At 44.7% G+C, this 12,669-nt stretch overlaps 1 protein-coding gene across 3 annotated transcripts in view; it reads left to right on the top strand.

Moving 5' to 3' along the window:
* Positions 1 to 9,728, top strand: part of LOC147702609 (proton-coupled amino acid transporter 1-like) — a 494,150-nt gene extending 484,422 nt beyond the window's left edge. For all 3 annotated transcript variants that reach the window (XM_086931275.1, XM_086931277.1, XM_086931276.1), the window contains exons 11-12: positions 5,728 to 8,462; positions 8,812 to 9,728. In XM_086931275.1, the coding sequence (XP_086787401.1) occupies positions 5,728 to 6,008 (281 nt within the window). In that variant the 3' untranslated portion in view covers positions 6,009 to 8,462; positions 8,812 to 9,728. The remainder of the gene's footprint in view (positions 1 to 5,727; positions 8,463 to 8,811) is intronic.
* Positions 9,729 to 12,669: the final 2,941 nt, after the last annotated feature.

Raw genomic sequence — 12,669 nt, 5'->3', positions numbered from 1 at the left:
AAGGCCGTCGGGCCATCTCGCTGTCAATGTAACGGAGGTCTGGGTGCCACGCCAAGTACCCGTGCATTGACTTGCACAAAGTGTGCAACTTGTGCCTCTCCCCGGAGCACGACGAACAAGACTGACTCGTTCAAATCATTCCAATCCAAGAAGACGCTACGTGACGGTCGGGCTCGACGTCACGAACTGCAAAACCAACACAGCGGCTCCATTCAAGATCTCTTCGGACAAGATTCTAAACAAGACGATGACGCTCAAGGTGCAGAGGAAGAAGAGGAGCTCATTTCCGTGTCAGAATCCGACTCCGACATTGGACGAAGAGATTTCGCAGGGTCAGCATACTGTGAGTACCGATCCTCATCTGCCCAAACTACACCTCTGCCCAAGAAAATGGCCCGGTCCCTCCTCTGCCTTTGGCCAAGGTCGGCACTGAGGACACATTTTCAACGCCCCGCCTTTGGGCCCGGCACCAAAACCAATATTAAAGCCTTCCGGCTCAGGATCGGGTCGGCCACATTGGGGCCCCAAGCCGAAACAATCGGCATCCAAACCGAAACATATTTCGGAGAAAAACTCCTTCGGTACCAAAACTGAAACCATCTTCGGATCCGAATACTTAGGCACCGAAAACCTAAACTCCATAAATATTGGCACCAAAAGATAAAACTGCTCCTACTCCATCAAAGGAGCCTCTTTTCAACATCTCGCCTTCAAACCCAGTCCACAAACAAAAGGAACTGGTCATCAATCCCAAAACTAGACATATTCAAGCAAAATTGCCATTAAAAGGCAAACCAGAAAGAGAGGACACTTACCACATTCATCTTAAGAGAAAACATGTTGGTACTAACCCCTCTCCTCCTCCTGTAACACCTCCTGCCCCACCTCACCCAAATGTGTTGATAACACTCACAAATTCACTACGACAACAAACACCTGACAACCAGGATGACAGGGACGGGTACATGATAACAGTCCTGATCCATGGAACGATTATAACACAGATCCAAACACAGATAACGATCCAGATAGATTTATACCCTACAAAACCTTCTACACCTGATCATAATGTAGGGTACAAAGAACTAATAAATAGGGCTGCTGAATACCACTGAGTTCAGCTTCCTAAAGAGTCACTTGAGGAGGATTTTCTCTTTGAGACACTAAGCTCTTTTCAAAGATCCACTCACCCACTGCCTATGTTCAAGGGTATGCTAAAACATGCGGAAGATATCTTTAAAGATCCGGTACTCGCATGAATTCTTACACCAAGGGTAGATAAAAAGTATCAATCAGCACCATCGGATCCAGTTTACATCCAGGGTCAATTACCATTAGATTCCTTAGTGGTTTCTAATGCCCGTAAACGGGCAAACTCACAAATATCGGCGGATGCCACTCCATCATACAAGGAATCTAAACTAATCGACGGCTCAGGAAAAAGAGTAGCTGCACAGGCAGCCAATCACTGGCGTATTGCCAATACCCAGGTTTTCATAGCTAGATACGACAGTGCGCACAACGACAAATTTGAACAATTTCTCTTATTTCTACCTGATGAACATAAGTCTAAGGCACACAACCTAGTTCAGGAAGGAAAGCTAATTTCAAACACATCTATTAGATGCGCTTTAGATGCAGCTGATACTGCAGCTTGTGCAATCAACACCAGTATATTTCTAAGAAGGCATGCCTGGCTTAGATTTTAACCCAAAGTACAGGCTTCTATCTTAAACTTACCTTTTGATAAAGAGCATCTCTTTGGTCCTGTTGTAGACACTTCCTTAGAGAAGATGAAGAAGGACACAGGCGTTGAAAAATCTATGGGAGCCTTACAGTCCCAATCTAATCGGGGTTCTTTTCGTCGCTCCTTCTACAGGGGGGTCTCTAAAAACATATCTACAGACAATACCTCTACATCATATAAAGGTAACAGTCAGTCATCCTCTTCAAGAGGTTACTTTCGAGGCGGATTTAGGGGCACTAATGGCAAAGGAAGAGGTAAAGGTTCCACACCCCGCTCTTCCCCTTCAACAAACAAACAGTGACTTGCATCCCCTTCTCCCCGATCATTCCACACCTTTTGGGGAACGTCTCGTTCAATTCCTCCCCATCTGGCATACAATAACTTCAGACAGATGGGTCCTAGGAATTATCCAATCTGGTTATTGCCTGGAGCTTACCAACAATTCCCCAAACATTCCTCCACGTTCACACAAAATGTCACCAGAGCATCTACCCCTCCTCAAACAGAAGGTTCACTCTCTTCTGCTGCAAAAGGGAGCTATAGACCCCATACCAATGCAATATCAAGGATCAGGTGTGTACTCCCTATACATTCTCATACCCAAAAAGGACGGCTCTCTCAGGCCTATATTAGACCTCAGAGAGCTAAATCAATATATTCATTCAGATCACTTTCATATGGTCACTCTTCAACAAGTGCTCACACTCCTACAGCAAAGTGACTGTATATCACTCCAGACTTAAAGGACGCGTACTTCCATATTCCAATACATCCCGCTCATCACAAATATCTCAGGTTTGTGGTTGCGGGACTACACTACCAGTTCAAAGTGCTTCCATTCGGAGTCGCCACTGCTCCCTGTGCATTCACCAAATACCTGTCAGTATTCGCTGCTCACCTGCGAAGATAGCATATTCATGTCTTCCCATATTAGGACGACTGACTCATCAAAGCCAGCTCTTACCCAAAGTGTCTCCAGCACACTCAAATAACACTGCAATTACTACACGATCAGGGGTTCACAGTGAATGTGTTGAAGTCCCATCTTCAACCCTCCAACACACAAACATATTTGGGAGCCACTCTCAATACTCAAAACGCTCTAGCCTGTCCCAATGCAGCCAGAATCTGCAATAGTTAGGCTCTAAGCTCACAGTTTCAGCCCGACCAGTCACTACCAGCTCTCGAGTATACATGCAGCTACTGGGAATGATGGCGTCTTTCATCATGATAGTTCCCCATGCAAGACTTCAAATGTGTCTCTTTCAAGAATGCTTAGAAAGTCAGTGGAATCAGTTTCAGGGTCAGTTGTCAGATCTAATGTTGGTAGACAGCCGCACTCATCGCTCTCTGCAGTGGTGGAATCAACAAAACGTATCCAAAGGGTGGCCATTCATCGACCCAGTTCTACAGACAGTGCTAACAACGTATGCACCGCTCACAGGTTGGAGAGCTCATCTCAAAACTCACACCGTTCAAGGTTTGTGGACTCAAAAGCAAACGCAACTTCATATAAATCATCTAGAGCTGCTAGCAGTATTTCTAGCGCTCAAAGCCTTCCAGACTCAGCTTGCAGGCAAAGCGGTCCTAGTCCGCACCAACAACATGACAGCCATGTACTACATATAAAAAGAGGGGGGACACTCTCTTCAACTATCATGTTTTGCACAAGCCATTTGGAGGTGGGCCATACATCACAATATTTCTCTCCTGGAAGAACACCTCCCAGGAGTAAACAATCAAATCGCAGACCTTCTCAGCAGTCAGAGACAACGGATTCATGAGTGGGAACTTCACCCTCGAATTCTCCCCCCCACCCACCCCCCATTCTTGCAAATGTGGGGGTTTCCACATATAGATCTGTTCGCCACACACCAAAACCCAAAATGCCCAAACTTCGCCTCCGGGTATCCACACCCATTGTCCAAAGCCAATGCACTATGGATGAACTGGTCAGGGATATTTGCCTATGCTTTTTTGCCTCTCCCACTCATTCCACTAGTGGTTTGGATGCTCAGACAAACATCCCTCATACATGGGCACGTCAACCTTGGTTCACTACCCTATTGGAGCTCTCAGTAGTTCCTCATCAAAAACTACATCTCACACCCAGTAGTCTCCTCTCACAGAGCCATGGAGACATAAGACATCCAGATCCCAAAGAACTCAACCTAGCAATCTGGCACCTGAAATTATAGTTTGGTTATCTGAACCTTCCACCAGACTGTATGAACATCATTAAAGAGGCCAGAAGGCCCTACTACAAGGGCTTGCTACCCAGCTAAATGGAAGCTGTTTGTTATATATTTTAATAACAACCATATCACCTGTTAGATGCTTCCATTCAAAATATCATTTGTTACTTACTACACTTGCAGCAGTCAGGATTGGCTTACACATCCATATGCATACATCTCGCTGCAATAGCTGCATACCTTCAAAATAGACAACATCTGTCCCTTTTCAGAGTACCTGTTATCAAGGCTTTTATGGAAGAACTCAAGAGTTATTCCACCAAGATTTCAACCTGCTCCAGTGTGGAACCTTAACATTGTCCTTACCAGACTAAAGGGTTCACCCTTCGAGCCATTGCATCCATGTGAACTGCAACTTCTCACTTGGAAAGTTGCTTTCCTCATTGCTACATCACCGAGGAGAGAGGGTGAGCTTCAGGCACTAACCATAGAGTAACCATTTTCCAACTCCACAAAGACAAAGTGGTTCTTCACACTAACCCCAAGTTACTACCCAAAGGGGTATCAGCCTTTCACATCAATCAATCTGTTGAGTTCTCGGTGTTCTTTTCTCAACCAGATTCAGTGGCAGAACGGGCTCTACACACTTATGCTTTAGATGTTAGACAAACCTTATTGTATTTCATAGAGAGGACAAAACCATTTCGTCAAACTAAACAACTTTTTGTGGCTTTTGCTCCACCACACAAAGGCAATCCTATTTCTAAATCGGGTATTGCTCTGTGGATTGTTAAATGTATCCAAACATGCTATGCAAAAGCAAACAGGACTTTACCAATACCCCTTAGAGAGCATTCCACCCTCAAACTAGGGGTATTATGGCTTTCTTAGGAAACATCCCCATAGCTGACATCTGTAAAGCTGCAACATGGTCTAAACCACACACATTCACCAAGCACTATTGTGTAGATGTGTTAGCAAGACAAGCTAATGTAGGTGAGGCAGTTCTTAGAAAACTCTTTCAAACAACTGCAACAGCCACAGGTTAGCCACAGCTTTGGGAGACTACTGCTGTATTATCTATGCAAAGCATGTGATCTACAGCTCACATGCCTCGGACGGAAAATGTTACTTACCCAGTAAGCATCTGTTGGCATGTAGAGCTGTAGATTCACATGAGTACTCCCGCCTTCCTGGGTACCTGTACCTGTTGCAGTTTCTTACTCTTATACATACGCATGGACATATTTATTCTACACTTTCTAATCCATTCTCACCCTCTGCTGGAAAATAATCTAACAATCGAGTCTGTGCCCATGCGCAATATCACCTAAAGCAGGAGTCACCTTACCTCGTGACTGGGAAGACTTCTTCGAAGAAAACAACTTGCAAACATCCAGACTCAACACTAGATGGCAGGAGTATGCAAAGCATGTGAATCTACAGCTCTACATGCCAAGAACAGATGCTTTCTGGGGTAAGTAACATTTTCCTTTTGCACATTCAGTTACTGGATGTTTAATTGAGAAAAAGTGTGCCATTTTTTTCATTTGTGTACTGGGAAATATACATTTATTTTCTCCTAGCTCTAACTCTGGAAAAAACGTTTAGTAGCTTAAGCAGTAGTGGAAAGCTGTATGTTGCAGGTTGTCGTTAGTAAAATAGTTAACTCTAGTGCTGAAGATGATGATAATTAGATGGTACTAATGTGTACAATTTTACTGCCAATGCTAGTGGCTACTAATTTTCTGTTGCTGCTAATGGGCTACGTTTGTTTCTCCCTAGGTGTCCTGGCCATTCTCATCCCCCGCTTGGACATTGTGATTTCACTGGTGGGCTCTGTCAGCAGCAGTGCCCTGGCTCTCATCTTCCCACCTCTGATGGAGATCTGGACCTTCTACGAGGATGGCTTGAGCCGCTGGACTGTGTTCAAGGATATCGCCATAAGCGTGGTGGGCTTTGTGGGCTTTGTGGTGGGTACTTATGTGTCACTGTGGGAGCTTGCCACGCCAGCCACCCAGCCAAGCATCAATGCAACCAGCTTCTATCCCTATGCGGTGGAGTGATCACTGTGTAGACCTGGCTGGTCTAGATCTGTCACTGGGATTCTCCCTTATCGGTACCACCCTTCTGGCAACGTATGTGGCTCTTTGTTTTTAAGTGTCATATTCACAGTGGATCCTCCTCAAAACTCCATCCTTATTGGGCTGCCACCCAGTCCTTTAATGGTTTGCCATCACTGGGGTGCACCAACTATATGAAAGTTGTGCATAGGTTTGGGACAGCATTTTTCGTGGAGGTACTCAATTTTGTCTGATCTCATGATTTTTTGTGTCACAAGAATTAGAGCCTAATTATAAAACCATGAAAAATAAATTAAAATGGACCTCAACATCTGAAGCTTAAGTGAGGTAGTGGACTCATTGTGCCCCAGATAATTAAGGGACACTTTCACTGCACTTTCTAAGGCTTCTGGCTGCTGCTGCACTGGGGATTGGCATGTTCTTCTGTTCTCCACACTCCCCATTCCCTGTGGCTTCAGCCAACAGTGTTTACAATGTTTTGGTTTTCTATGGTGCCTCTGGCTTTTTCTCCACCGTCAGATTCTCGATGTATTTGATGACTACAAATAAGCAACTATTTGTTCCACATGCTAAATCTTAAGCTGGTATTCTAACCCAGAGCTTGTGGATTCAGCGCCTTTTGGGGCTGGGCTCCTATTGTCTGTCCTGATGTCGGCTATGCTAGAAAAAAAATCTCAAGTTTCGTCTGTCGTTTTATAAACTTGTGCGCCATGTCCCGATCATCATTCCACCAGCTACTCAGTGATGTTCACTGTGTCAGCCAGTTCGTTTTTAGCCTCCAGTGTGTTTGGAGGTCACTGGCGAACTGTCTTCAATCACTTTTATATACGACTAGTTTAGAAAACTGTCAGCAAAGTCATGAATATTCCAAAACATCGATTATATGGCAGTGTGAGCTCCTGTATCAAACGTGTGTGTGTGTATGTATGTAGGGGTCTGGGGGTTCAGAGGTAGGATGTCGACATTTGCAAGTATTCAATCACTTTTATCCACATAAAGCTACAAAGTTCAATAGGATTATCATTTCATAGACAGCTGGCATGCCCCATAGGTCCTTCATACTTGATAGAGCAGGTATGGTAATAACATGGCAACTCCGTAAAGGGCTTTATGTCTTATAGAGCTGAAGATGCGTCTTGTCCTGTAGAGATGTCTGTAAGTGGCACTTTCTGTAGAACTGGCATGTCCTACAACTTTGGCATCTCCTGCAGAGTTTGCATTTCAATTTGCCCATTCAGTGTGCAGTGCTAAATGAGCAGCAGAGGCGAGCGCTACAACTCGCTAATGTCTCTGCGTGGTAAACCACTCTTAGCCCTGTCTCTGTGGCGACTGTGCCCACCTTCTGCCCGGTAAAAAAATATCACCAGGGGTTAAAAACTGCCACCCAAGTCTTTCTCTTTAATACCACTGGCAGTGCCCTTGCTTCCCTGATCTTAAGGATTATGGAGGCAGTTATCGAAATAGGTGTAAAAGAACTGTTACATTCCTATTTACTTTCTGTAGTATCCACTCCTTGCCCTTCCTCAAAGGCCCCAGCAAAAAAATTGGATCTTTTTAGAGGTTGAGGGTCAGGCAAAGGGTTGTTGTACCTTGACATTTGAGCAAATCGGCAAACTTGATTGCGGCATTGAATCTCTGCTGGCCCCAATCTCCCATAATTACATTAAATCAATTTGTGAAATGAGGCTATTCTAAGGCCCATCTTCATACCCGCCATCACCCCTTCTGAGGGGGTATTTACAGAGCTTTGCCTGCAGTTTGGCCGCAATGCATTATCGGAGCCACAGGATACGCTGCAGCAATTGTTTACATTTAAGTTTATTTATCCTAGAACCGTAGTGAATACTATGATTAAAACTTTTGCTCTGAGAATGTATGTGGAAGTGCGGTGAAGATCAATAAATGTTTTGCAACATGCCAAACATGATTCTGGAGACCGGCAAACACACTTTGTCCATTTATGGCCACTCAAACTACCTACAAATTCAACCACACCTGAAGCTCCAAAAACCTGAAAACTCATCCCAATGCTTACAGATTTCGTTTTGTTTTTTGATTGTTTTTATCAACATTGTGAAAATCAACTAGCTTAAAACTTGCACTGTCTCCTATTTGCCTGTGGAGGTCTTTGTGTATACAAAACTCGCTAGTACCCCACCTAAAGTCACAGATGTAGTGTGCTGGGGAGTGTTAGCCATCACTAAACACTACATATCTAAGTACGGGAAGGGAAAGACTTTCTTTTCTTTAAATAACCCTCACACATTCTAGTAGTGCTTCTTCATCTGGTTCACCCCGACTCCTACAGGCCAGGGAGGTCTTAAAAGAAAAGTATTAGGCGTAACTATAGATTAAAAATCCCTTGATCGCTCCAAGGTATGCCTTCATTGGCGGAGGGGTCCGGGATATTAAAAATAAAAATAGCAAGGGGTGATTGTGGAGTGGTATGGCTCACTGGTTAGAGGCGGCAGACCCGGAAGCAGAGAATGGCCCGGGACCAGGGTTCAATTCCCGACGCGGCAGGGTCGTGGACCAGGGTCAGCGGACTCGATAATTCTCGCCTCGGTACCTACTCTAACCAGGGATCACACTCGGCAACTCTGGGCATTAGCTTGCCTCATCTCTACAACGGCCCCCCACATTCGCCGGGGATGCCTGGTTTCACCTTGGAGGTGCCCAGTAGGGACCATCTCACAGGGATAGCCAGGACGGGTTCCCCAGCGGTCTACAGCGCCACGACGCCTCAGGGCAGCAGTGCGCTTTACAAGAACATACATTACATTAGGATACAATGGTCCTATGACCCTTTAATGTCCAACATGTTTCAGACGTACTTTGAAGGCCTAAGCAGGTCCGGCCGTGGCTTTTATCAGGGTGCTAAAACTCACCTCCCTAGTTTCTTAGCTAATTAAGCTGTTTTATATGTGTGATGCATGCAAGCTAGAGCATGCTTGGGCAGTGAATATACTTGCCTTTTTCTTTTTGTAAAATATTCATTTAATTTTGGTTATGGTCGTCATAACCTGTTATTTTAGTGAGGTTCAGTGCGTTCCTCCAATTGAGTTAATAATCACACGTGACTTTTTACACTAGTGGCATGCATTACCCACGCATGCTGTTTTAGCTGCGAAAATTATATTCTCATGTTGACATCATGCCAATCAGGAAGTACTTATATGCGGCAATTCGCCACAAGTACCCTCCAGGAGGAGAGATTTTTTTTAAACGTATTCTCAGCCTTAATGGTTGTCTATGCCCATCTAGTGCCATCACCCTCCAGAACGTGTCCCATGCAACCACTTTTCATGATATCAAGCACCACCCCAGCATCACTGTTAACATATCACACCCATTAACTCACCCAGTTTATATAGGTTCCTTACTTCTTTGTGTACCATGAAATTTATGAATCAATTGAAAGTCTTTCATTCTTCTGAAATCAATACCATAACTTGCTAATACTTTTGGCGAATCAATGGGCAATTCAGTCTGAGTGTTGTGCATTTCGAATGATCAAAATTACTACTACCAGTCTGGGTTGCCCCAGCTCATTGTGTAATCTACATCAGTGAGTCATCAGAGTACCCATCCCATGCTGTGAGCTCATAACCAGGCGTTCTAACCAAACCCAGAGAGATTGGAAGACATTCTGTTTGGAGCAAAGGTGATGTGTTCATTAAAAGCGGCCTTGCATCACTTTCACCTGCCTGTCTCGTAATCTTTGTGAAGGGATATCCAAAATGGCCACCTGTGTTTCATCAGCAGTGCCGTGTTACATTGTAACAGGTTGTCTATGCGTCTGTCGTAGTTAGCCGTGTTGCAGATCTGTGATTACCTGCACACCAGAGCTTATGAACTGCAAGCCTTGGAGCATTGCACCAGACATTTTCCAAAGGAACCCAACTAAATTTTTAAAGGATGTATTGTTTTTTAATGACTTTAATACGATATGCATCTTCGGGGTCGATTCTTAAGGAAAAGAAGTGTAAAGGAGCACCAGGAGTAGGCGTACTGGGTTATCCCTATAATCATCAGACACTGATTCATGCAAGTGAGAAGATAATAAGATTGCCGTTGACCAAAATTATATTCTGCCAGCCTTGGAAAAATCCTTGCACAAGCTCTGTACACACTTCAACCAAGTGGCGCATGACTTGAATTTGGCAATCTGGATTGTAAATGTTGCTTGTTGATGCTGGTCTTTACTTCGGCCCATTTTCTCTTAAAGTATGCCATTTTGCTAGCACTGCCCTGTATGGAAATGTACTGTCTAGCATCACAGCTGCAACATGCAGCACACTGGTTGTCTGATAGAAGAAACCGGGAAAAGGATTTACTCACGGATGACTCACAAGAGAAGTTGCCGCAATTGCTCCACGGCGGTGGGAGGGATGATCCTGGAGTACCATATCTAATCAAACATACATCATCCTCATGGGTGCATGCAGTGAAAGTAGTGCTCAGACGAGTAATAGGGGTGCTTGACCTTTACCCCAATGACACGTTCATCTCATTTGAAGCAGCAAAGGAGACCTTTGGTGTAGTTTGGGGCAGTTTTCTACTTTATGCAAGCAGTTTTGAACCTGACTGGATAGTAGCTGTGCCCCCTGGCTATTCGCTCGCCTCGGTGCCCAGAGTGGGACAATTGGGAGGTGGTATTGCTATCGTACATAGAGCTGAATAGAAGGTTACATTTGAACATGTACCCCTACCTGGAGCTGAAGCCATGACGTTTTCTATCAAAATCAAAAACAAGGCTTCCTTTCCAGGACTGCTCCTTTACAGGACCCAAGGCTCAAAGCCTCTTTTTTTTTATTCGGGGTTTACTCTCCCTACTGGAGTCCTGAATAGATACCTCTTCTTTTACTTTTTTTGGCGATTTTAACTTTCATCTAGAGGCTCTCACTGACTCCGCGACCGCCACACTGTTGGACAATTTAGAGAGCCATGGTCTATCTCTTATAGTAGAGCGCCCCACTCATAAGGCACTACACACACTGGATGGTATCTTTACCAATAACACCGCAATCGAGATTGATAGTATATTGCCGATTACTTGGATTGACCATAGGGCAATATTTTGTAATCTCCCTGCTGAGCGCACTCTGGTTTCCCAGTAAACATACACCCCCCATCCTCACACGATCCTGGCGGAATATCTGCCCTGGTGCCCCTAACAACCTTCTGGCCAAAAATGTACCAATGCTAGCATCTTACTCTAACACTGATGTGGTCAAATTTGTTAATTGGGTCCGATCTGCCATAGATCAACTGGCTTCTCTAAGACCAGCTCCTCGACAGAGGCACAAACTCACTGCGCCTTGGTACTCATTAGAGCTAAAAACATTAAAAGCCAAATGTATGCACAGTGAACGTGAGTGGAGGGTTGAATACAGCCATGAAGCAAAAAATTACTTTAATAAGACACTAAATAAGTACAAAGCTGCCATTATTAGAGCCAAACAGGTATTCTATACGATTAAGATAAAGGAGGCTAAGAAATAAACTAAAGAGCTTTTTAAGACAGTCTCATAAATAACTAAGCTCCAGCAGGAAAATCTGTTCTCCCCCGATCAAACCTGTGTGATCAAATAGCCTTGTTCTTTCAATCAAAAGTCCAAACTATCTACACGGAACTGGAAAGTTTGGACGCCGTTCCCCTTAACTCAACTTTACAGGATATGAAGGAGGGTTCAGTAGCTCCAAATCTCCTGACCAGCTTCTCGCTACTGACACCAGACTGTGTGAATGATCTCATACTCACCACCAAGTCGGGGCTCGCCAGAGGACCAATGCCCACGACCATCATTTATGGGGTCTCCGAACTAATTAGCGCAACACTCACCCCCATCCTAAACACTAGCATAAAGTTTGGGATCTTTCCATCATTTTGGAAAAAAGTGTGAGTTAGACCCATTTTAAAGAAACCCTCCTTGGACCCAGCGGATGGCGCAAGTTATTGGCCAATATCCTGCCTGCCGCTCGCAGCCAAGGTGTTGGAGAAAGCTATAAACTACGAGCTGATAACTGCAATAATGTGCTGTATAGGTCTCAACATGGCTTCCGCTCAGATCAATCCACTGAATCTGCACTGGTAATAGCCACGGAGAAAGTCCGTTGGCAAATTGACAGGGGTGGTAGGGTGGTCATGATCCTACTTGACCTATCCTCCGGGTTCGACATGGTTAATCATTCGGTTCTAACGCAACGGCTGAAGGCTTGTGGGATTCAAGACAGCGCATTGGCCCTCCACACCTCATTCCTGTCAGGCAGAGAACATCAGGTCAGCTGGGAGAATCTTAAATCAGACACTTATCTCCCGTGCGGAGTCTCTCAGGGGTCGGCGATTTCACCCACACTATTCAATATTTACGTGACTCCATTGGCCAAACTAGTTAAAGACCACGGCTTCTCACTTGTGTTGTACGCGGACGACACGCAAATTATAATTTTTATTGCTTCCAGGGAAGATGTGGCGTCGACTAGATTTCATAGCTGCCTCGACCGCATCATACAATGGATGCACCTCAACTACATTAAATTAAACACGCAGAAGACTGAAATCATGGAGTTTGGTACTGATTCGCCTATTTGGAACTCTGCGTGGGCTGGCTACATTAGGAGCCTGTCCTACACCAGCGGT

Source organism: Lissotriton vulgaris, chromosome 7 (assembly GCF_964263255.1).
Source record: "Lissotriton vulgaris chromosome 7, aLisVul1.2, whole genome shotgun sequence".
Classification (NCBI taxonomy): domain Eukaryota; kingdom Metazoa; phylum Chordata; class Amphibia; order Caudata; family Salamandridae; genus Lissotriton; species Lissotriton vulgaris.
Note: the sequence above shows the minus strand (reverse complement) of the source record. Positions and strands in the feature narration are given on the sequence as shown.